We start from the raw sequence: 23,683 nt of genomic DNA, 5'->3' as shown, positions 1-23,683 counted from the left end.
AGTCCCTTCTCTGTCAGAAGTTTTTGTCCGATTAATGAAGTATGGGCTATGTTACTGATTCTGTTGTCGTCTCCGGTTGGAGGGAATGTGATCATAACAGGGCTCTGAACACGGCAAGGGTTTGAAACACTTTTCGTCGTATCGACATGGAAAGAGTTTTTGAATCTCCAGATTTAATCTTGAGCCGGGTTTCTATGTAGCACTCATGCCATCTTTCATTACTCCTGTTAACGATAATCAAAACCTGCGATATCGTAAAACATTACGCAAACAACAAAAGAGTCAGATTCACGCAGCGCTGGTAGCAACGGTTCTCTAGAGTCGAGTACTTAAATCCCCTTGACACTTTGTTGCAATCCTACCTCTGATTGTCGTGTACCACAGTACTCCACATTATTCTGATACCAGCCAATCTGGGGCGCTACATTCTACTACTAAATTACAATCAGTCAATTAAATCCCCCTTTACTACTGCTTTCATACCTGATTTTCTTCCTCGGGTCCCTCCGATAGAGCATCCCCTATAATCCTTAATGTCGTGAGACTGGAGCAATGGTTGCAAATGAGCCGCACCATCTTCAACCCGCATGCTCTGGAATTTCAGAAAAATAAATCAAACATGTCTTTCAAAGTCCATCGCTTCATCATTCCAGATCAAATAAATAAAAAAATCACCCTTTTTGCTTCCTCTCTGTGTACTTTTAGTCTACCCCGGGTCGATGAGCAGCGCCAGTGTGCAGCACCTCATCAGCGAAAAAAGCACCCTGCTTGAGAATTTCTCTTCTCATCTCCACCACATTTTTTACAACAATGGCTAAATCTTCTACCAAGGCCGCTAAGGTCACCAAGGCCACGAAAAAGCAGGAATCCTCCAGCGAGTCCTCCTCTTCCTCGAGTGACTCTTCCTCCTCCAGCTCCTCCGAGTCCGATTCTTCCTCGGACTCCTCAGACTCTGAATCTGAGGATGAGAAGCCTGTTGCCAAGAAGGAGTCCTCCCTGAGCAGCTCCAGCTCCTCTGAGTCCAGCTCTTCTGAGTCCGACTCTGATTCTTCCAGCTCCGACTCGGACTCTGATTCTGATTCTGACGATGAGGAAGAGAAGCCTGAGCCCAAGAAGGAGGCCAAGAAGGAGACCAAGAAGGAGGAGAAGAAGGAAGAGAAGAAGGAAGAGAAGAAGGAGTCCAGCTCCTCTGATTCCGATTCCGACTCTGATTCTTCTTCCTCCTCCTCATCCTCCTCCTCATCCTCCTCCTCCTCGTCTGATTCTGATTCCGATTCCGACTCAAGCTCTTCTTCCTCGTCCAGCGATTCCGACTCCGACTCGGATTCTGATTCTGAGACCGAGGACCAGGAGGAGCCCGTCAAGAGAAAGGCCGAGGAGTCCGAAGAGTCCGAAGAGGCCCCAGCCAAGAAGCAGAAGACCGAGTCTACTCCAGATGCCGAGCCTGCTACCCTTTTCGTGGGCAGATTGTCGTGGAACGTTGACGACGAGTGGCTCAAGAGAGAGTTTGAGCCAATTGGCGGTGTCACCGGTGCTAGAGTCATGTGGGAGAGAGCCACTGGTAAGTCCAGAGGTTACGGTTACGTTGACTTTGAGACCAAGGCCGCCGCCGAGAAGGCTTTGGCTGAGTACCAGGGCAGAGAAATTGACGGCAGACCAGTCAACTTGGACATGTCTTCCGGTAAGCCCCAGACCCCAAGAAACCAGGACAGAGCCAAGAAGTTTGGCGACGTTCCCTCCGCTCCTTCTGACACCTTGTTCATCGGTAACTTGTCCTTCAACGCCTCCAGAGACCAGTTGTTTGAGGTTTTCGGTGAGCACGGTAGCGTGATCTCGTGCCGTGTTCCAACCCACCCAGACACCCAGCAGCCAAAGGGATTCGGATACGTCCAGTTCTCCTCTGTTGAGGAGGCCCAGGGTGCTTTGAACGCCTTGAACGGTGAGTACATCGAGGGCCGTCCATGCAGATTGGACTTTTCCACGCCTAAGGAGCCATCTGCTAGACCAGGTTCCGGCAGAGGTGGTCGTGGTGGATTTGGAGGCCGTGGTGGCTTCGGTGGACGTGAGAGATCGGCCACCCCCACGAGATCTGGCCCCAACAACGCTCAGTTCCAGGGTAAAAAGAAGACTTTCGATTAAACGGATTGCATTGACAAACGGGTCAGCCGGTGACGTTCACCATGTACATTAGCACGAATATAAGCTTGAAGAAGAGGGGTGTAGAAGAGGGTGTAGTTTGCCGTATTAAAGCGTAATCAAGTCCCACCTAGTTCGGGTTCTGCTCCAAGACCGAAATGGAGAAGCAGAACCTTCAAAAACGTTCCATTGGTTGGCTTGAAACATAATCAAAGAATCAAGATAACAATCTACACGTCCCAATTCCCTGCCTTGACCTGATATCGCAAACCTCAATGGGCGAATGAAAAACCGAATATTTAACAATTGGCACAGCACATCCCCTAGGCACCTAATTTTTCTCTACTTCCGATCATGACTTGGAAACCTATGTGAATAAAGAATTCAAAAGTAGAGAGATCAGCTTCATGAATATTGAGCCACTCTACTTCAATAATTATGAAGCAATCGAAGCTTATCCTGATGATATGGATATGTGGAAACCAATGGTACAATCCACTTCAAGTAATACATGGTGATCTTGCTGGTGCAAATACAACCCATGGGAAGAATAGTGAACAGTTCTTCGTGATGGTGGTTGATAGATTTACTAGGAAACACTACGTTCGTCTTATAAAAATGAAACGAGTCAAGGAGAGCAATATTGTCAATATATACAGCTGGCTCTGGGAATATACCGTTAGGGTGTAAATTTGGGTAGTTAGAGATGGGTCCACCGATATCTATTTGTCTTACACGATATCTGTACAGCCATATCTTTACTACCATATTTGTTACCATATCTGTAGTAACATATTTGTTACCGTATCTGTACTACCATATTTGTTACCATATCTGTACTACCATATTTCTTACCATATCTGTACTGCCATATCTGTATAGTGCCGTCCCCCGCCGGGGGACCCCCACGTCATAGGCAAATAAGGTTGTAAGAGAAATCCGGAGATACGTAACAACAGGGTTTTTAGTCCATCAAACTCTATCTTGACCGGAGTCCGGCTCCGGTTTTTGCCGTGCTGATGCACGGCCGCCTACTCTACCTTTGAAACACAAGACACCACAAGAGGGGTAGAACGGCGGATCCAATCAGAACCAAGAATTGCCGAATTTCACCTACAATGCGCCCGAAGCTGTCAAGATTGACATGCATTTGGAAACACTGGCTGTCACATCTGGTGCGCCTGAAGCAAACAGAGTTTCAGGCCTCAAAACAATCGAACCGCTGAATCACCGTCGTGGATCGATTGCCGCAGATCGTGAAATACACAAAGCCGGTGACCAGCTTATCACGCCATACTTGACGAAGTCCGGCGCCAAGAGCTACTACATCGACGCCGCAGGAATATTTCAAGATGGAGGGTAGGATTTCAGAGCCAACCAGGCCGGCCCAGGCCGGCCAACCAGGCCGTTTGAATTGCAGTCCGGGATAACCAAGGTTCGGCGGTGCAGATGAAACTCCTGGTTCAGGTTCTTGTGCATGCGTTGAGATGGTCAAGTTGCTTACTGCTGGGATGTAGCAGCAAAGACCAGGCCATGGAGCGCCATAGAGAATTGACGGCAATCGAAGTGGACGCTACGTAATTGGCCTTGAGAGGCCTTTAAATGTTTTTCAAATTACTTTTTATGAAAATTTCACAATGAAAAGGCGAATGTGGATCGCCGATGGGAAAGATAAAGGCAGGCAAGGAAGCGAGACGCAAAAGGCATTTTTATTTGCTCGCGAAGAACCTCCACTACAGCCTAGAGTGCCGTGGCAGAACCCCACCGAATGCGTGGACCACAATACAGAAATTGCCAAGCGTCCCAAAGACGATCTAAGTGTTGCTTGCAAAAAACAAATCCTGGCCAAATCCTGGCCAAATCGCCAAATCCCGGTTGTTACTTTTCTGCTCAATCCTCGCAGCCATGTTACTTTTTCGGCGGTGGGAGCCCTGGCGGCGGCACAAGGGCGTTTTCGGTCATTTTCGTGCGCCCACAAGCACCTGTCATTCGCTGTCAAGCCGCATGTTCGCAGCATGGAAGCGGTGGATAGCCAACTAGGCGATTTGGGTGCCAAAGTTCAAGAGAAAATAAAAATGCATTTGCCAGACAACGCTCAAAATCCTATGGAGGCGCCGGCACAGCGTGGGTTTGCCCAGGGCTTCCGCTTTTAGGGCGGCCACGGGCCACTGGAAACAGACTACCACAACTGCCAAAAGAAAAAACCTCCAAAGCTGTCCAGCTGTCTCAGGTCTCCCGCGGAGAACAAAATGCCTCAGGCCACAATGCTCGGGCGTGTGCATGGAGCTGTCACTATTGTCAGGGTTTAGCCGGCCTCCCATGCCAGACCCATGCCAGGCGGCCCCTAGGCTGCCAGATGCCAGACGACCCTAGGCTGCCAGATGCCAGACGACCCTAGGCTGCCAGAATTTCACCATGAAACGGCGGCGGCAAGCCATGAGATGCAAAACGAAATTCATAAAACGTAAAGGCAATTCAGAAAAACAGGATCCACGAACTCCCTGCCGCCTGCCACCTGCCACCCGCTTAACATTTCAGGCGAGGCGCCGCCATTCACTCGCTCTCTCGCTTTGTCAGCCTGTGTCACCTCCAGTGCGCCTGGTGTGCTCCTCCACCCTCACGTTGCAAAAAAAAGTCCAATTTCGGCCCCACCACCACGAGCGGAAAAATCCCTCTCGGACCCAGCACCTCCGCTAATTGTCCTCGCTTTATCCATTAAGCTTCTAGCATAAGGCGCCCGGGATTCCTGGGCCAGCCGCTGCAGCATTACCTCTTTTTTTTTTTTTTTTTTTTTTTTTCTTCCTCTTTCTGTACCGTATGTGGCCCTGTCTCGAGCGACGTCTGTCTTCCTGTCTATATCTGCTCCGTTTACCTCCAACACCTCCACTCTTTTTTAACGGCCCCACCCACTGCTTTCTTCCCCATAAGCCCAGATCCTCCCTTCCACCCTTTGCTATCCCGCAATGAGAAGGGCCGTTTCCAAATTCATCCCCGGCAAGCTCCAACGACCCCCTGGCCTGGACCACCCCCGTCCTACAAAATCGACTCCTCCTCAGTCGACGACTTCTACATCGCCCTAGACCTGCCCACAAGCTGTGGCTCCCCGGCGAGGAGATCCTGGGCCAGGTCATCCTCATCTCCAAGAAGCATCTCGCCAACATCGCCATCGAGTTCTGTTTGTCCGGCTACATCAAAATCAACGCCCTGCCCCACTCCAAACTCAAAACCGTCAAGCGTACCCTCTTCAACCACAACATCCGCATCTATGGGCCCGACCCGGACAGACCCCGCCAGCCGGACGCCGACGAGTTCGTCAACGGCTTGTACAAGGGCGAGCACCGTTTCCCCTTTATTGTCAAACTCCCGAAAAAGCGCATATTCACCAGTATAGACTTTGGCAAGGGCGCCATCGAGTACGTCCTCAAGACCTCCTTGCGTTCTGCCGACGACCCGGTCTCCTCCTCCGGTTCCCCATCCGCCGAATCTCCCGGAGCTGGCTCCAACGATTTGTTCGCTCGCGCCCGCCAATTCACCAAAATGAACGGCGCCGCTTACTCCTCCGAAAAGATCATTTCGCTAGTAAACCCTATAGATGTGGCCGAACTACCGCCACCAAAGCCCAAGCGCCTCATCATCAACGATCCAAGACGCAACAAGCGCCTCCTGAGGGTCGAGAGCTCAACCTCCACCATCAACACCTTCAGCACCCTCTCCTCCAACAACCTGGACACAGAGCTGAATCTCAACATGACCCTCACGAACTCGGCCAACCCGGCCCACTCCCTGACGCCTGGCGCTCTGGGCAACACTCCCACTTCTTTGCATAACACCCACATAAGCCCGGGGAATTCCGCTCCTTCAAGTTTCTCCCCTTCGCTGAATGCTGACCACACTCGTCCAAACAACAACATCAGAGTGTCCATGGAGTTGCCGCAAAGCGGTTTCCTCCGTGGTGAGCTTATACCGATCAAGCTCAACATTCACCACCTTAAGAAGATCCAGGATACCAAAGGCATAATTGTCACCTTGGTGCGGGTATGTCGCCTTGATTACGGGCCTGATGGTCTCTACGAGTCGTTTCGTAAAGACTTGCTGCAGCTGATCATCCCATTGTTCGTGGACCCGGCCACTTTCCAGCTGGAAATCAACACCAGTTTGAGAGTGCCCCCTGACGCCTTTCCCACCATCTCAGGCTGTCCAATGGTCAGCTTCCAGTATTTCATCGAAGTAATGCTCAACCTTTCTGGAAAGTCGTTGAGCGTTGATGGCCCCAGCGAACACCCCAAATCAAACCTAGCGCCTTCGGATGACATGTTGTCGGCGGGTACCGGCATCTCACCTAGCAATCAAGGCAACTACACCTACCACGCATACCAAAACCGCTCAGAGTTCATCAACACAGACAAGTTCAAGCGTCTGAAGAAGTTCCTTCAGATCACCTCCGAGGTCGTTATTGGTACCCATAGACTGGATAGGCTGCCGCTTGCCGCTTCCCCAGATGGACAGCATGGCGTTGCCAATGGTACCAATCGTTCCTCTGCAACGTCATCTTCGAATTCGGCAAGCCCGTCTACTCAGGCTCACGCCCATATTCAAGCTCCATTGCTGCAAGCTCACGCTCCCGGCAATTTCACTCACCAAAGAACTGGCATAGCCAATATGATTGGCGCTATTCCAGAGACACTGCCAATGCACAACTTCACTCCTCCATACCGCAGAGAGTCACTGGGTGCTACTCCTCTGCATCCGTCGCCATTGGCTTCTGCTCCCACGTATGAAGACATCATTGCCGATGTTGCCATGCCACAGGAGCCTAATCTCACTGAGAAGGAGCGTATGAAACTCCACGAACAGAGTCTCTTACCTTCTGAACCTCAGTTTGATGCATCTTCCGACGCAGAAGACAGAGAGACTGTGAGTCCAATGGACCCTAGTCACGACATTTTGGAGGAGATGGTTCAAGGAAGCAACGCACTGAGCTCCAATTCTGGTCTTCACCAGTACAGGCCCAACTCTTTTGCTCCGCTCCACTCTGGTAGTAGTCCCCATGAATCCCAGGGTCACAATTCTCATGACCCAATGAGCATGTTGCCAGGCACCTTTGACCACGAGTCTCAGTTGTGGGACCAAAACGACTTGTACGAGTCACATGGACAGAGAGAGAATCACGACGGAATTGGCCCTGAGGGCCCTCTAGATTTTGTGCCAAACTACGACACGGCTGCCAACGACCGGTTGGTTGTGCAACAGTCCGAACAGGAACAAGGACATTAGATTTTCGTATAAGCAAACAAATACATAAAAAGAAAACTGTTTTGGGGGTAGTAATATCACATTGATTGAGCGAGGAACACCGGTTTCCGCTGCTGGTCGTCATTAGATTATTTTAGTCGTTAAGATGAGTTGGTGGCCAAATACAACTCCTTCTTCAACGAGGCAACAGTGTCGTTCAACTGCTCCTTCTCCTGTTTTAAAATGTACAAGTCGGCCTCCAAGTCTTTGAGCTTCATGGTGTAGTGGGCCTTGGTGAATCCACCTTCATCTTCCTCATCACCAGAAGCTGGCTCATGGTCATCCACAGCTGGAGATCCAGGAGCAGGCGAAGGACCGTTGGAGTCCATTGGCGACTTTGTGGAGGTTCTCTTGTTTGCCTTCTTGTACAACTTCAACTCATTGTTTTCCTTAACCAATCTCTCGATGGTCAATTTCTGGTTTCTCAATTCGTCGTGAGACAGTTGAAGGGCCTTACTGGTGTTGTTGACCGACTGCAAGGCGTCACGGTAGTTCTCTTCGAACGAACGCAAAGACTGCAACTTGTTGTTCAACTCTTCTTCCAAGGCCTTCACTTCGTCAGAGGAGCCCTGGTGCTGAGTCTTGGAGGTGACCATCAATTCGTCAATTTGCTTCTGCAACTTGGATATCGTGGCATTGTCTTCGCTGGTAATGGAGCGGGCGTCGGCGTCTTGACGCTTGGTAGCCTGCCACAAAGACGTCAAGTTAGCCAAGTGGGCGGAAAGCTTAGCGGAGGATCTTGGAAGACCAGCTGAGGATTCGTCAAGTTCACGGTCTTCAGCTTCATCGTCGTCGATACCAGTGTTGACAGCCTTGAAGTTCTCGTGCTCAATCTTCAACTCTTCGTACTTGTGCTTCCAGTCGGCGATCTCCTTGTGCAAAATCTCTTCCGAACGGATTTGGCTAGTCAACGTGGCGATCTTGTTCTCCTGGCCCTCAATGACCTTCTGCAACGAGCTCAACTCGCCAATCTGGTTCTCCATGAAGGGTTCGAAGCGTTCGAATCTGGCCTTGTACTCGGCATTTTCGTTCTCCAAGAACACCAATCTGTTTCTCAACTCCAAACGGTCTAATTTGTATTTGGTCAACTCGGTGAAGCCTCTTCTGGAAGTGGCCTGGCTGACATTGTCACCGTCGGCGCCTTCACTAATCTCCAAGTCAGCAGGGTCAATGGATCTCCTGAGCTCGTCAATCATATTGTCCTTCTCGGTGAGCGATCTTTCGTGAGTGTCCTTGAGTCTATTGTGTTCCTCTTCCAAAGATCTCAATCTCTCGGAGGTGGCAGCCTGCTCGTGCCTGTGAGATTGCTTCAACAGCGCAATCTCGTCGTTGAGCTCAGCAATAATCTGCTTTGTACGGGAATCGTCATGAGCAGAGGCCACTGGAGCAGCCACAGCTGGAGAAGCAACACCACGACCATTGGTTGGAGGAGTGTCAACACCACGGGTAGCAAGAGGAGCCTCTCCTTCATCGTCAATGCCGACCTCACGAGCAAAGTCCTTCGACAAGATTGGTGTCTCGTTGTGCTCAGTTCTCAATTGGTCGTATGGAGTAGTGTCGCTAACCACAGAGTCGTCAGCACCGTTCTTGGCAGGGCTTTCAATTTCAGCGAGGTACTTCTCTCTGGCAAACTCAGAACCATCCTCGTTCTGCGAAATGGCAGAAGATGGAATGTCCACATCGACAAAGTCACCACCAGCATTGGATGGCTGTCTCTGAGGAGTGAAAGTCTCATGCTCAAACTCGTTGGTCAGCTTGGGGTCAAGAGAACGAGGGATACGCTCCACAGAGGCGGTAGGAGTACGGAAGTCCTCGGGACCGGCACTGAAACTTCTGCGGTGACGGCCATCGTCGGGTCCTGGAGAAGTGGTTCTTCTGCCGTATCCGGTACCAATGGCCGAAGCAGCAACCTTCTTGGGGCCCACGCCGCCCTTCAAGTAGTGGTCGGCGATTCCAAGATCCAATTCGTAGATCATGGTGCCGGTTTCAGTGCCGTCAAGCTGCTCGTGGGTCTCATAAGTGTCTGGGTCAATGAAGTCGTTCTTGTCGCCGCCCATAATCACAAGCTTGTTGAGTTTAGGCAAGAAAGTGACGGAGTGGCCACAACGAGGACCAGGACCGTTGGCGCTGAACTCCTTGTTCAAGCGGCTCCACTTGAAGGTGTGCAAGTCAAGCGCATACAAAGAGTCGTAGATGATGCCTGCGAAATCGTTACCACCGTAAATGTACATGTGGTCGTTGGCAATCACCGCCAGGTGCTCGTTCACAGGCAAGGGTATAGAGCCTGTGGTGTCAACCTGCAGCCACTTGTTGATCAAGGTGTCGTAGCACCACAAGTCGTTGGACACCTTCTCGTTGTTGTAGACACCACCAAACACGTAAATCTTGGTCTTGTGGACGCACATGGAGTGGTTGGTCAACGGAGGAGGGCTAAAAGAGTTGAGAGGCTCCACAAGCTCCCAGCGGGCCTTGGGCAGCTTGAAGTCGGTCAACTCAAAGTAGTACAACTCGCTGAACACATCGTGCTCCAATTGACCGCCAAAAAGGTACAATCTGCTGGAGGTTGGCGACACGGAAACCACGCCCAACGAGTGGCCGTAGCGGCCCCGGGGCTTGTTCAAAATGTGCAGCGGGATGGTGTACTTCTGGTTGTTGATGTTGAACATGTAGAAGTTGTCGTCGGGGCAGCCGTGGTAATCCGTGTCGACGGTGTCACCACCGTAGATAATGTAGGCATTGCCACAGAGCACCGAGGCATGGCCCACTCTGGCAGGTGGGTTGTTCTTGTTCGCCACCTCAATGTGAGAAGCAGTGAACTGGCTGATAGTGGTGCCGGCAGCGTGGGGCACAATCTTCCAGGTATCGCCAAAAACAGAACCCTCTTTCAAGCCGCCCATAAGGAAGATTTCGTTCTTCTCCAGGGCCACCTGGGAAACCGAGTGTCTGTACCGAGGGAAAGGAGAGTCATACAACTTGTGTCTTTTCCAAGGCGTGCTGGCGTTGCCAGGAGCAGCACCTTGGGGCACCGGCTCGTAGTAGCTGTCGTCAACGTCGGGCATTGTGTTTTGTGGGGGCAGAATCGCCGATTTGGGCCGTTGGTAGGAGGGTTCGGAGGAGTGGGTGGTGGAAGCGAAGGAGGAGTCCGGGTTGTCGACGGGGTCAGAATGCTTTGATTTCCTCTTGCCGAAAGGAAAGCGGGCCATGATGGATTTATAAAAGGCGATCGGGCGTCAGTTATAAGTCGAAGGATGAGGCTGGCTCAGATAGGAAGTTGGACGGTGTATGGCCGGAGGAAGCGGCGCAGGTGGCTGTTTTAAGGAACTGGGGGATCGCTAGGGTGAAAAAAGGTGGAGTATGCGGCCCCCACCAGGACCCACCCAGGGAGCCGTGCACCCCCACAAGGCCGGGAGAAATTTACATTTTTGGAATCAGCGGAGCCAGGAGAGTCCAGTGGTGTGGTTTAAAATTTGGAAGCTCCAGTAGTTCGGCGTTTTGGCCCATGTCCTCCAGCCCAGGGCCCTGCGAGCGCTGCACAGAAGCCGGGCGCTCAGATGCCACTGCCTGTTTAGGCAGAAAATAGGCAGCACAGCGTCGAGACAGAATTCCCCAACTAGGCAAGAGGGGGAGAGGTCCTCCAAACACACAATCAGCAGTGGAATTGCGCCGTTACCAAGGGGCACATTGTTTGGTATTCTTTTTTGCTTTTACGGTTTTCAAATGATAATTGGCATTTTGGGGAGTGTGGTGTGCTGGTTAGCCCATTTGGGCACCAGGTGAGCATACCGTGAAAAAAAAGCCTGCCGTTTGGGATGTGTATGACGGACGTTCTGGCGCTCTTTTGTGTTTCTTTGCTTTGTGGCTGATTACAGAATGTCGTCCTATTTAGGACCAAACGGCAGCATGGATCCAGAATATTCCCGGTGCATCAATGGGCTTCGAAACGGGGCTCTGGCGGCGGCTATTCCTGCTGAATCTGTATTTTGGGCTGTGGTTGACGGTAGCGTGTTTCGGCGATTGCAAATCTCTGTGCATCTAAACCACCTTATCTGAAGGGTGGAGCTGCATGTCTCAGGCAGAAACCACGACCTTCTTACTTCTTTATCATGTTCAATGCTTTTTCTTAGTGGGATGGGGCCACCCCTTAAAGGAGGCTCCAGCTGCCCTTTACGTCATTGCAACTGTCTTGTTCCCGGATCAACTACAATAGATTCCTCCCACTTGGGCTACTTTGTCATGCGACGCTTGTCATAATATGTCCCACTTGGGCTACTTTGTCATGCGACGCTTGTCATAATATGTCCCACTTGGGTACCCGAGGATCGCCGAGGCTTCTCGCTTGGCTCCTTCTCGGCTATTATGTAGCTTTAGAAGGCACCTCTTGGCTCTATAGTAGGGGTGCAGCAATGGACTAGTGCTGATTTCGCAGCCATTGCACTTGAGCATCCACGATCCTCCAGCACCACGTACATAAGACGAGATTTCTGGGAAACAGCTTCCTCGACATTTCCCAATCGAGTTTTTCAATTCTCCAACAATGGTGTTTGTCTCGTAGTAGTCTGGTTGCGTTTTTTGTCCACTGTCTTTATGAGCATCGCACTACCGGATCACTATCATCACGGCGCATACTACAGCTATCGATAACATCACCATGGGATTCACCTACGACCCGCAGGTGCAGCTCGGCCAGCTATTTCCGTCGGAAGCCTCCTTGGAAAACATCGATGATGTTCTACTGTACATAGAAAAACACAAGCAGCAGCTGGCATTGGCTATCCAGAAGGAAACTGCCAACTATCGTCACCCTATCAATCCCAAGATGACATCCAAACGCTCACCACGACTTTTGGGGAAATCCGTGAAAAGTCCCAAGATACACAAGCCAAGATCTTGGCCATGACCTCCAGCATACAGCGATTGGACACGGTGAAGAAGAACTTGGTGCTTTCCATGAAAGTGCTCAAAAGGCTCCAAATGCTTGTCAATGCCTACAACAGCCTCAATGAGGTCGTCAACACCCGAGACTACAAACAAATCGCCACCTACTTGGGCGTTGTCAGAGAGTTGCTTGTGTTCTTCAAGCCGTACCGCTCGATTGATCAAATCGGCCTTTTGAACCAGCATATCCACAAGACCCAAAACAAGTTGGTCGACGACGTGTTCATAGACTTTGAGGATTCATTCACAAACAACTTCTCGAACGACAATCTCATATATGGCTGCGAAATCTTGCAGTTGATCGACGAGAAGTACAAGGACAAGCTTCTTCAATGGTTCTACAATCTTCAGCTCAAAGAGATCCGTTCCATTTTCTCCTCCACTGAGGAAGCCGGTAACCTCGATAACCTCAACAGGAGGTACATATTCTTCAAGAATGTGCTTTCTAACATCCAAACGAATTACCTACTGGTGTTTCCCAAACTGTGGAACGTGGACTATGAGCTTGCCAAGTTGTTCTGTGAGATGACCAGCTCTGACCTCAAGGCGCAACTCACGAGCGTTGCCTCTTCAGAAATCTTGCTTGATTCTCTCACAAAGACACTAGAATTGGAGAAGTTCCTCAACGAAACATTCAAGACCAACGATTTTGAGAAGGTTCTTCTGAATGTCTTCGAGCCATACCTCACCACCTGGGTCAATGAACAGGACGGAACCCTCAATGCTAAGTTTATGGAATTCTACTCGGCGCCCAAGATTCCCCAGGAGCTTATTGCTCCACAGACAAAGGAGGATATCCTCACAGTTCTTCGTGTCAATAATGTGCCCAATTTCGCTAACTCGTCGTCTGAGCTCTTCAAGCTCTTTCAGAAACTTCTTGTTCAAATTATCAAGCTATCCAATGGTAAAATCTTACTTGACCTTGCTCGCCTCGATCTCAAATACCTTCGAGAGTATAATTATAAGATGTTAGTTCCAATCTTACATCAATCCGAATCAAACCCCAAGGGCCTTGAGCCAATCAAGTATCTTACGATGATCCTCAACACTGCCGACTACGTGAACAATAACATCAATGATTTGCAAGACAAGTTTGTCAAACTCATAGATGAACAGTACAAGGAGAAAATTGATTTCGAGCCTGCCAAGAGTCTATTTTACGATGTGATTGGTAAGGCCATTCAAGGACTCGTGCTGAAGGTTTCCTACGATTTACAATTTTCTTGGAGACAATTTGAAAATAACGGTTGGGAAGCCATGGAATCTGTGTCCGATACTTCCACATACATGGAAGACTTGATCAATGCCATGAAAGAGGACAACCAAGTCATCCTTACGTTGATTATTAGGGACAGTTATGTTCGTTCTTACTGCGATAAGCTCATTGAGATGGTCGTTCATACATTTGTGAACAAGCTCAAACTTATCAAGCCTTTGAGCATTGTCAATGTGGAGCAGATTCTTGTCGATATCGCTGTTCTAAAGAAGTATATGGCAACATTGCCGCTATATTCCGACCCCAACTTCGATGATAGTAAGCTATCAGGCGAATCCAAGACCGCGCCAAAAGCCTACCTTCGTTTTCTCGACTCTCAGTTTGGCAAACTCACCACTTTGCTCAAACTCTTACTCACCCCAGTCCTTCCTGTTGACAACATGGTCGAGAATTACTTCAACCTCATTGGTGACAAGTCTTTGACTAATTTTACAAAATTCTTGAATCTCAAAAACATTGGAAAATCTGACCAACCAAAATATGTTGAGAATTTCAAGCTCCAGCTCACTATCCCTAACTCCTTGCAGGAGGAGTCCCACATTTTCACGATGGTCGAGGACGAGGTCGAGGAGGAACATCAAACGAAACACCCCGCGTCCCAAGGTAACCCTCAACAATTTGACATCAAGGAACTAATCTCGAGCAGGTCTCCAGAGCCTCATCTTCCTGACATCTTCAAGACCAACCCTACGAAGATCAAGATCAACAACCCATTGAAAGACTTCTCTATCAACGGTGAACAACATGTCAGCAAAATCAACGAGAACTTCCGTAATATCGGGAAGTTTTTCAGAAAAGATAATATCAATAATAACTGAAGCCGATAACGCTGGAGTGCATGGATATATATGGGTGCGACGTACATAGTGAAACCAATTATCAATATAATACACATCTAATGACAGAAAAACTTGTCAAAATCTGTGGCATTCGAAAACTTGAAGATGCTGAAGCGGCCATCAATTCTGGTGCTGATATTGTCGGTGTCATCATGGTCCCAAACAGGCAACGTTCCATAGATCACACAGATGCCTTGAAGATTTCCAAGGCTGTTCAGTCAGTCAGATCACAGAGAAATAGAGAACTCCAGACAGCTCAAGATCTCAACAATTACCTTTCGAAGCAGTCTTTTAAAAGTCATAAAGATTATCTCTTAGCATACCGTGACCAAATCTTGAAAAACGGCCCCTTCTTGACTGGTGTTTTCAGGAACCAGGACCCAAAGACTGTCTTTGAACTTGCTGACCAACTTCAACTCGACTTTATTCAACTTCACGGCAGCGAAGATCCATCGGAGTATTTGGCATTGAATACTGAGAGAAAATTCTGCATCATCAAGAGATTTGTTGTACCTGACCAAGCAGACTACATGACTAATTTCTTAACCAGCCTACATAACAACGAAAATAAGGGCTATGCTTTGCCACTTCTAGATTCAGAACTTGGAGGTGAGGGCAAAACCATCGATTGGTCTCTCATCAATGACTTAGATGGCTCATTCGTTTTGGCTGGAGGACTAAAGCCGGAAAATCTTCATACTACGAAAGCTTATCTAGACAACGTCATTGGTTTCGATGTGAGCGGTGGTGTCGAAAATGAAAGCGGGTTTAAGGACCATGAAAAGATAAAGCAGTTCATCACGGAAGGAAAAAAACTTTAGAGCAAATAGGTGGTATTAAAGGTCTATACACATTAAACGTTACACGTAAGCACTAGTCATCCTGATCCCAGTTTCCAGGTCTGCGCTGCTGAGGCACCTGTGGTCCACCTGCTCTCTTAGCCATGATGATTTGATCGATAGATAATATAGTGTTGGCAGCCTCAGTGGCGAATGTGATGGCCGATCTTTTCGTAGATAAAAGATCGTAGATGTTGTGCTCTTTGATGTCCAACAAGCCATCATCACTGTTGTTCTCGACGTCAATACCCTTCGTCAAGTTACCCTCAGACGAGTGAGCGGCATGCAAAGCACTCAACACTTCTGTGGAGTCCAAACCAGAGGTTTCGGCCAACACTCTTGGAACAACCTCAAAAGCCTTGGCAAAGTTTTTGATAGCTAGCTGCATCAAACCTGGAGTCTTTTCACCGTATTGAGTGATCAACTTCACGAGCTCAATTTCAACAGCACCGGCACCAGGCAAAAGAGCGTTGTCTTGAACCAAGCCCTTGATGGCGTTGACACCATCGTCGATAGCTCTCTCAAGGTCATCCAAGTTATTCTGAGTAGCACCTCTGAGAATGATTGTGGAAGTTCTGGAGATGGTGTCGTCGTTTTGTCTGAAGATCGTGACTCTGTCACCACCAATCTCCTTCGTCTCAATGACATCAATGGAACCCATCTCTTCTGGCATAGGGGCACCGAGTCTGGGCAATGGGGTAGCACCACAAACCTGACAAACACGACGGATGTCAAATTTAGATGGAACCTTCAAGACCAAGATCTCGTATTTGTTGAAGTAGTGGAGAGCCAACTCACCGATGGAGGAACCAGCGACAACAACACGGACACCAGAGTCGTAAATCTCCTTACACATCTGGTCCAATTGCTGTTCTTCGCCCTTAGAGAAGTCCAACATCTCCTGTGCATCGTGTAGCAACACGGTACCCTTAGTCTCGGTAGTAGAAATGTCGATAGGACAGGTTAATACGACAACCTTGGATTTGCTCTTCACGTTCTCGACGTGTCCCTCTGGTTCCCTGGGGAAGACCATTCCCTTGACGACCTCGGAGTTGGACAATGAGGAGCCCATGATCTTGACAACTCTGACATTATCAATGTTGAAAGCCTGTGGCTTCTTTGGGTTGATAATCATTCTGACAGCTTCCACAACAAGCTGGGAAATGGTGTCCTCGAGGCCAAACTGCTTGGCAGAAATAACTGGCTGAATAACCTTTAAAAGCTCCTTTGGCTCTGTGATGTTCTCAACGTGGTCAACCACAAGTTTCTCCAAGGTATCCTGCAAGAACTTGTTGGCCATGTTGTAGCCCTGTATGATTTCTGGAACACTGAGTCCAAGGCTGATCAACTTCTCGGCAATGTTAAGTAATTCGCCTCCCAACACGATCACCAAGTTGGTGTTGTCTCCCATTTCGAATTCCTGCTGCTTGGATGCCTGAATCAAGAGCTTCACAGCTGGGTGAACAATCTCCAACTCATTGATAATTGTCGCAGCATCGTTGGTAATGAATGTTTTATCGTGTTTATTGACGAGAATCTTGTTTCTACCAGATGGACCCATCGAGGTGAGCACGATGGAACTGATCTCCCTCACGGCCTCGATGGTTCTGATAATGGCACCATCGGAGGCTGAGTACAGCGAGTAGCCTTGTTTGAAAAGCCCTGCGTTTGGGGCAGAGGGCAATTTGAGGGACATTGGTGGATGCTTGGAAAGACTGATCTGAGGTCCAAGAATTCAAAAATTTGATGCTGAAGTCACGTGATCATGACACGAATCCTTAGCATGGAACGCCTTGGATTGATGTGTTTAAAAAATAAAAAGTGAATTTTGATTGAAGAGTATTATGGTGTAATTCTTCCGAATGAGACGTTTTTTCTAGAGGCTTGCTCGTGTTGTAAAGCAATGCATCGTGGAAAAAGTCAACGGTCCGCGTTGAGACATGCCTAGGCAACTACTATGAATAAAAAAATTATCTAAACTGGGAGCCACCTTGGCACCCAGCCTACATTCACAAAATTTCTCATGTCTGTCCTCTGTATCCTATTTGTTTCTAAAAATAAGGGATGCAAGACTGTATCTGTGCGTTGCTTTAGCAAATGTGCTTTTGCAGCTCCAATTTTATTGCATCCTCCCGGAAACAAGCGTTGCCGGGCGGGGCGCCGCTTGAATTCAAAGATCAATATCGTCGATAGGCTTCCCAACGAACCGGCGTAAGCTATCTATCGAGTTGCCTCTCTTGCTGAAATATTCACTCAATGTCTTGTTGTAAATGGCAAATAGCTTTTCATACTTCTTTATACGTGCTTTCTGCTTCCTCAGCTCATTCTCATACTTTGAGATGTTATTCTGAAGCTCTTGTTGGGCCTGTTTTTTGCGCTGGCGGCATTTAGACGCAGCAACCCTGTTTCTTTCCAACAACCGCTCCTTCTTCCACGCCGCAGTGCCCGGAATTGGGCCTCTGTCTGCCGAATAAATTACTTCATTATTGTAAAGAAGCTGGTGATTAGGGGGCGGGACACCGGCCACATCGTCGATTGCAGACTGCGGAGTAATTTCTCCCGGCAAAGATCCCTCGGTCGGAACTAAGCTATCTTGGCGTGGAGGGGCGCAGGGTGGGCCTGACTGAACAGGCCTGCTGGCTCTTGCCGTGGAAGAGGTACTGGGTGGCCTGGTAAGCTTCCTGGTGGTTGTGGAGGAGCCTGGATGTGATCTTTTTCCTCCAACTTCACTGGCTGTGGAGGTGGTCTGTGAACGAAATGAGGCTGCAGTAGCGGGTTCAGGTCGTAGCCTGGTAAACGGTTGTCTGGGAAGACAGGGTTGCCAATATTCGGGTTGTCTGAGCTCCGTCGTGAGTCGATTGAGCATATCTGAAAGGCTCATCATTCATCTCCTCGTAGGAGTCTTCATCGGCGTAGAAGGCCTCGTGGTTGATAATCTGGCCAATCTGACCGTTGGAAATGGATATTCTCCTCCTTCTTTGGACACCGGCTTCGTTGGTGTACGGTAGAAAGAATGTCGAGTCAATGATGGGAGGGTTGGTGATCGGGTAGGAGTTCACGTCGAACGGATTGTGGTTACCCCAAGCGCCCAGGCTCGAGCCTTTCATATCTGCCAGAGTCTGTACGTGGCTAGCCAGCAGCTCACCAGCGTTCTGGGGATGGGGCACTGGTTGTTGCTGCTGACCATGGTCGAGTAAAGGTCCCTTGACCTGAGAAGAGTCGGACGCCATCTTTTGCTAACACCCGGAATATAGATATTTCACCTCCTTGCAGGCGTTTTCAAGCAGTAGCTCCACTAGCTCAAATGTTGAAGATGCTTCGCAGAGTAGTTGGTGGGAGCTGCGTACAGGCGGGGCGATAAACGGAGGCTCACTGGGCGGGTAAAGGTGCGTACATCGCCTAGCCACCAGTGGGCTGATCTGTAAAGGTGGGCAAGGAGAATCTCCCAAAACAGGCATAGTGGAAAGTGGAGGATCGGTTTTGGCGGTAATTTTGGGCTCTTTTTTTGAAATTCTGCCGTGGAACCGTTGTCTTAGTGGACCCTTGTTTTAATCCACTGCCGAGAAGTTCGAGGGCGCCCAGGCGGGCCAAGCGAAAGCGACCAATAATTTTCACTTTTTTTTCAGTCTCCCCCTCCCCCCACATACAATGAGGCACCCTACCACACGCCTTCACACATTGCTCCGCTCGTCTCCACCGTAGTGCGTTCTTTCCTAAACACCGGTGCTTACTCATCAGCGTCGCCGTTGGGTTACTTCTGCAAGTTTACCGCTGTGTTTGCGTGGTGCCTTATAGAAACACTTTGCATCTCCGCGCTGAGACAGATCTTGCTTTAGGATGCATTGACGTTGACGTTGTGCGTTCGTATCTGGGTGCTGCAGCGGATAGTTTTTCGCAACCGAGCCCGAAATCTGATAACATGTTAGAAACCGTCGAGCACGCCTTGGTGGTGATTTTGATTTTTTCCGAACGGAGCCTGGCCTGACTGACTGCAGCTGGCTTCCATCGCCCAAGTGACATCACCTTAAACACCGTTGCCCTACGCGCACCTCTTCACCGATGAATCTGTTCGAGAAGCTTGCAGAGCACCTCAAACTGCACGGCTTCGATCCGCTGGGGATCGAGTCTGCTTTAGGCGAACATGAGTTTGACGAAATGGGCGAGTATGCCTTCCAGTTCATCGTGGAGAACCAGCGTGGCATGAAGTTCTTTGGTATACCCTGCTTCAACAGAAAGTCCCTAATACCGGTGATAGACCCGCCCCAGTACACACGCGTGGACGGCTCCAGGGTGACGCTTTCCGACGACCGCATCGAGAACTATCCCTTGCCAGACTTAGGCTGGCGTTGGTGGTGGGACCTGTGGTATGTGTTGATGCTCAACGATGTGGACGAGCAGGGCTGGCTGTATCTGAGTGTGATTTTCAGAAAAGGGCTGCATTGGCACGGGAAGTACAATTTTGGCAATTTCGTCCGTCGTCGTTTGTGGGTTCGGCTTCGAGTCCGGAAGACCGTGGACGACCTCCCTCATGAGCCTGTGGAGGATACGGGCGATTCTGACGAGGAGCTTGACCAGCAAGCTGAGCTCTCCGAGGTTCCTGTTCCAAAGGAAAAAATTCCTGTAGCGCTGGTTACGACGTGGGCATAGGCATTTATAGAAACACGACTGACCTGTTGGCAGGCTGACGGTCAGGCGACGCATACTCTTTGGAGGGTCCAAGAGACTTGGCTACTGTTGGAGCGGTGATGATAATAGATTTTGTGTGGGGTCATTGGGTCCACATGGCGACGAAATATGTAGTGATGGCCTCAGAGTGAAGGTTGTCGTCTGGGGTATTGACGGATTGTTTTAAATATTGAAAAGCATCTGTTTGGGAGAAATTTTTTTCAGGAAGAAGGTAGTCGGTTCTTGTAATGTCGTAGGAAACGACCTTTTCTCGTGAGTATTTAAGGTATCCAGGGTATGCTATGTGGTCCACTAGAACTTGACTCCTCGTAAATCTTTCGCTAACATCGCCTTATTAATACTATGACTATTCACACCAGAAAAACCAAAACTGTATTTACTTACTATTTGAATTTCTGTTGAGTTTTTAAAATTCTCGTTTATCCAAGGTATCCATGTACTTCCTAAGTTTTGACGCGCCATGCCATAAATTTGATAATATCAACAACACCCTCTTTATGTCAAATCTGGATATCACACTAGCTGCCTACGTAGTCAGGCTCCACCATCTAGGCAACTCAACATCAATTGATTGTATGACCCACCTTCAATAAATCCTCTACAAAACTAACTTTAGCTTGCATTGCAAAACTTGGGAGAACTTTGATTCCAGGTAAACGAGCTTCGAAAAAATACGGCTCAAAAACTGCCTCAAAGTTTGGAATAGAGATAGTTCCACACTTAAAAGTTCACAGAAAGCAGCAAGAGAAGGGTCTATCTAAAGTTGACGGAAACGATGTAAGAGGAATTATTTGCGTGATTCAAAACCAATGCAAGAACGCAATCACAGAGGAATCCATTGAAATAGCAAGTGAATGCCTGCTCGTCATCAGCAAAATAAAACTACACTGCCCATATCTGGTATACTCTGGATGGATTACGAGACTCGTCCAATGTGTTGTCTTAGCTTTCGGTTCGGAGTTTGATGCATCCGAGAATACGCTTCTGCTCGTAGATGTCGTTTTGGACACTTTACATGTCTTGCTTAAAAAAACAAAAGCCTTGTTTACAAGCCAATTGGTTTCCATGTTCATAGAGTTGGCTGCTGCATGGACGCCGCAGGAGAAGGCAACACTAGTCTTGCTGCTTCTTCGAACAATGTCAACTATCGACTTGGCCAAGACGTACATCAGGAGCAACTTTCTACTCCGGTCCTCGTGTGTTTGTCTCGAAGAAATTTTGAATCGGCTCCTCGACTTCATCCACATTTATGTCTCAACTTACGATGCCGCAAACCTCAAGTGTGTTCGCTCCACCTTACTAGCAGCTATTCTTTACTTCGGTCACCATGGCCTTCTTGATTATTTTAATTCACTTTGTTGGTGATTCTATATGCTAAATGTCCGAAACCCGGCAGATGCTTTATGCATAGTCTAGTGATGTCATGTATGTTACTGATGGCGGGACGCCTCGAGATATGCTGAACGGCTCAAGTTTGAGACACGTCTAGCGGCCAAGAAGCTTAGCTCCGTTCCGCCCCACAAGATAGCTCGCCCCGCTGCAAAACGTGGTAGCTGTCACAAGATACCCAAAGTATTCAAACACAAGGGCCAGTGTCTCATGCATACCAGTCATTTCGTCAAACCACGGGAGGAGCACCAAGCCCCCGATATAGAACATCTGTAATGCCGTGTTGACTTTACCCAAAAGGTTTGGATGTACTGTGTGGGTTGGGATCGACAAGTCGAGAAACCTTTTAAGGTTTTTAGGTGGGGGGAGCGATCTCCAACGAATGTAGAAGGATACGAAACTGAGCAAGACGTCTCTTCCGAGAATAAGGGTTGCGGCGTACCATGGCATGATATGCTGTACAGAAAGTGCCACAGTGCAAACCGTCATGAGGAATTTGTCCGCAAGTGGATCTAGAATGGATCCTAAGACCGACTTGAGATTATACTTGCGTGCAATGAAACCGTCCGCAAAATCGGTGATGCAAGAGTATACGAAAAGGCCGATGGCGGGCGTAGATTGGCCTGTTGCAAGGAAGTACCCTATAAAAGGTGTTGTGGCTATCCTAGTCATTGTCAACATGTTAGGAACCGTGTACACCTGAGAGGAAATCTCAGAGGGCTTTGGGATGGAGAAATTTTCCGAGGCGGCAACTTTCTTAAACTCAGGCTTCGAGGTGACTGGAGGGAGTTTCTTGTCTTCAACCTTCTTCTGGAATTGAGTTGCAGATATGCTGAAAGCTTGCCTGGGAGCTCGGAGTTGGTTTGAGCCTAATCTCGCGGCCCAGAACCTCAGGGATGGTCCCACAGATAGAGGTCTCAACGATCGGAGAGACCTCAAAGGGTAGAGGGAAAGCATGTTGTGGGGTGAAAATTGATAAGCGAAATTTTGATTTGCTACTACTCGCACGAGATTGTACAGTGTACATGAGATGCGTCTCGAGGTCAAGAAGACCCGCGTTATTAACTTCTATGTGATTTTCGATCTGATTATTTTGGCAAGCCCTGTTCGTTAACCAAGGCTTGGTTGGTTTCCTGTGGGCCAGGGCCGATCTTGGTCAAGATGATTCTGCTGACACCCTTGTAAGCCTCAGTGTCGAACTCAATGGTAGAGTCCTGGAAGTTGGCCTTCTTGTCGGCGACCTTGTCCCAGCCTGGAACTTGGTGGAAGTACTTGTGGATCAATCCAAGAACCTTGTTCTCGTTGTGCTCCTCGTAGTAGATCACGGCGTTTGGACCAGCATCAAAGGTGTAGGCGGCGATGATCTTACCTTCCTGTTCGTTCAACTTGTGAATTAACTTGATGATCTTCTTTGACGTGTCATTCAAGTAGAAGATAGGAGGAACAGAGTCCAAGCACACGGCATGGAAGGAGTTGGAGTCCCTCATGGTCAAATCACCAAACACCTCAAAGTCACGTTCCTGGATGGCCTTCTTCATTTCTTCGAATCTCTTTGGCACAACCTCCTTGATACGGTATTGGAACAAATCGGAAGTGGCCACAGTGCTTTGCATACCTGTCGTCAGGGGTGTGTCTTTCTTGTCGTCAGAAACCACCAAGATAGCGGCCTTCATCAGGGGCCAGTGGTCGACTGGAGCGACCTCCACGGCCTTGGAGTCCAGACCGTCCTGAGCGTCACCCATTTCCCATGCAACGTAGCCGCCAAACAAGGATCTGCAAGCAGAACCAGAACCTTTTCTAGCGATCTTGGAAATTTCAGACATCAGCTGCGGGAGCTTGTACAACTTTGCAATGGCCAGGACCAATGCAGCAAAGCCAGCAGCCGAGGAGGCCAAACCAGCAGCAGTTGGGAAGTTGTTCTCAGAAACAATGTGGACACCCCATTCGGAAAACTTGGGCAACGATGAGTCTGCGTCTTCCAACTCCTTCCTCAATCTCTTCAAGTCTTTTATACAAGCGATGGTTCTCTCACCCTTGATACCTTCTTCTTTACCATTCAACCATAAGTTGTCTTTTTGGAAGTCAGCTGAGGTGGCAGCGGAGGTCAAGGTTCTCAAATCTTGTTGGTCCAAGGTGACTGAGATGGATGAGTTTGTGGGAAGATTGAGCGTCTTGTCCCTTTTGCCCCAGTATTTCAAGGTCTAATGTTAGAAAGCAACGGAAGTTATACAATCAAAGACATACAGCAATATTGACTGGCGCAGTGGCCGAAGCAGTGTAAACTGACATGG

At 48.9% G+C, this 23,683-nt stretch overlaps 10 protein-coding genes across 10 annotated transcripts; 5 read left to right on the top strand and 5 right to left on the bottom strand. All coding sequences in view use genetic code 12, as the record gives it.

Moving 5' to 3' along the window:
• Positions 1-810: 810 nt before the first annotated feature.
• On the top strand, positions 811-2,139 carry CXQ87_003359 (uncharacterized protein; the record flags this gene model as incomplete). Its single annotated transcript, XM_025481839.1, has 1 exon — positions 811-2,139. The coding sequence occupies one exon, from the start codon at positions 811-813 to the stop codon at positions 2,137-2,139; it is 1,329 nt and encodes a 442-aa protein (XP_025336457.1).
• A 2,960-nt stretch (positions 2,140-5,099) lies between these two features.
• Positions 5,100-7,410, top strand: RIM8 (Rim8p; the record flags this gene model as incomplete). Its single annotated transcript, XM_025481838.1, has 2 exons — positions 5,100-5,191; positions 5,217-7,410. The coding sequence occupies 2 exons, from the start codon at positions 5,100-5,102 to the stop codon at positions 7,408-7,410; spliced, it is 2,286 nt and encodes a 761-aa protein (XP_025336456.1).
• Positions 7,411-7,529: 119 nt separating this feature from the next.
• On the bottom strand, positions 7,530-10,631 carry KEL1 (Kel1p; the record flags this gene model as incomplete). The annotated part of the gene is made up of 1 exon (XM_025481837.1): positions 7,530-10,631. One exon carries the CDS (start codon positions 10,629-10,631, stop codon positions 7,530-7,532), a length of 3,102 nt encoding a protein of 1,033 aa, XP_025336455.1.
• A 1,445-nt stretch (positions 10,632-12,076) lies between these two features.
• Positions 12,077-14,457, top strand: VPS53 (Vps53p; the record flags this gene model as incomplete). Its single annotated transcript, XM_025481836.1, has 2 exons — positions 12,077-12,224; positions 12,245-14,457. The coding sequence occupies 2 exons, from the start codon at positions 12,077-12,079 to the stop codon at positions 14,455-14,457; spliced, it is 2,361 nt and encodes a 786-aa protein (XP_025336454.1).
• An 80-nt stretch (positions 14,458-14,537) lies between these two features.
• On the top strand, positions 14,538-15,299 carry TRP1 (phosphoribosylanthranilate isomerase; the record flags this gene model as incomplete). Its single annotated transcript, XM_025481835.1, has 1 exon — positions 14,538-15,299. One exon carries the CDS (start codon positions 14,538-14,540, stop codon positions 15,297-15,299), a length of 762 nt encoding a protein of 253 aa, XP_025336453.1.
• A 52-nt stretch (positions 15,300-15,351) lies between these two features.
• Positions 15,352-17,013, bottom strand: CCT8 (chaperonin-containing T-complex subunit; the record flags this gene model as incomplete). The annotated part of the gene is made up of 1 exon (XM_025481834.1): positions 15,352-17,013. The coding sequence occupies one exon, from the start codon at positions 17,011-17,013 to the stop codon at positions 15,352-15,354; it is 1,662 nt and encodes a 553-aa protein (XP_025336452.1).
• Positions 17,014-17,487: 474 nt separating this feature from the next.
• Positions 17,488-18,547, bottom strand: RCA1 (Rca1p; the record flags this gene model as incomplete). The annotated part of the gene is made up of 3 exons (XM_025481833.1): positions 17,488-17,909; positions 17,942-18,080; positions 18,116-18,547. 3 exons carry the CDS (start codon positions 18,545-18,547, stop codon positions 17,488-17,490), a joined length of 993 nt encoding a protein of 330 aa, XP_025336451.1.
• An 829-nt stretch (positions 18,548-19,376) lies between these two features.
• Positions 19,377-19,964, top strand: CXQ87_003352 (uncharacterized protein; the record flags this gene model as incomplete). The annotated part of the gene is made up of 1 exon (XM_025481832.1): positions 19,377-19,964. The coding sequence occupies one exon, from the start codon at positions 19,377-19,379 to the stop codon at positions 19,962-19,964; it is 588 nt and encodes a 195-aa protein (XP_025336450.1).
• A 1,524-nt stretch (positions 19,965-21,488) lies between these two features.
• Positions 21,489-22,349, bottom strand: CXQ87_003351 (cardiolipin synthase; the record flags this gene model as incomplete). Its single annotated transcript, XM_025481831.1, has 1 exon — positions 21,489-22,349. One exon carries the CDS (start codon positions 22,347-22,349, stop codon positions 21,489-21,491), a length of 861 nt encoding a protein of 286 aa, XP_025336449.1.
• A 131-nt stretch (positions 22,350-22,480) lies between these two features.
• Positions 22,481-23,681, bottom strand: MVD (diphosphomevalonate decarboxylase; the record flags this gene model as incomplete). Its single annotated transcript, XM_025481830.1, has 2 exons — positions 22,481-23,593; positions 23,637-23,681. 2 exons carry the CDS (start codon positions 23,679-23,681, stop codon positions 22,481-22,483), a joined length of 1,158 nt encoding a protein of 385 aa, XP_025336448.1.
• Positions 23,682-23,683: the final 2 nt, after the last annotated feature.

This window comes from Candidozyma duobushaemuli, assembly GCF_002926085.2.
Source record: "Candidozyma duobushaemuli strain B09383 chromosome Unknown C_B09383, whole genome shotgun sequence".
Taxonomy (NCBI): Eukaryota; Fungi; Ascomycota; class Pichiomycetes; order Serinales; family Metschnikowiaceae; genus Candidozyma; species Candidozyma duobushaemuli.
Note: the sequence above shows the minus strand (reverse complement) of the source record. Positions and strands in the feature narration are given on the sequence as shown.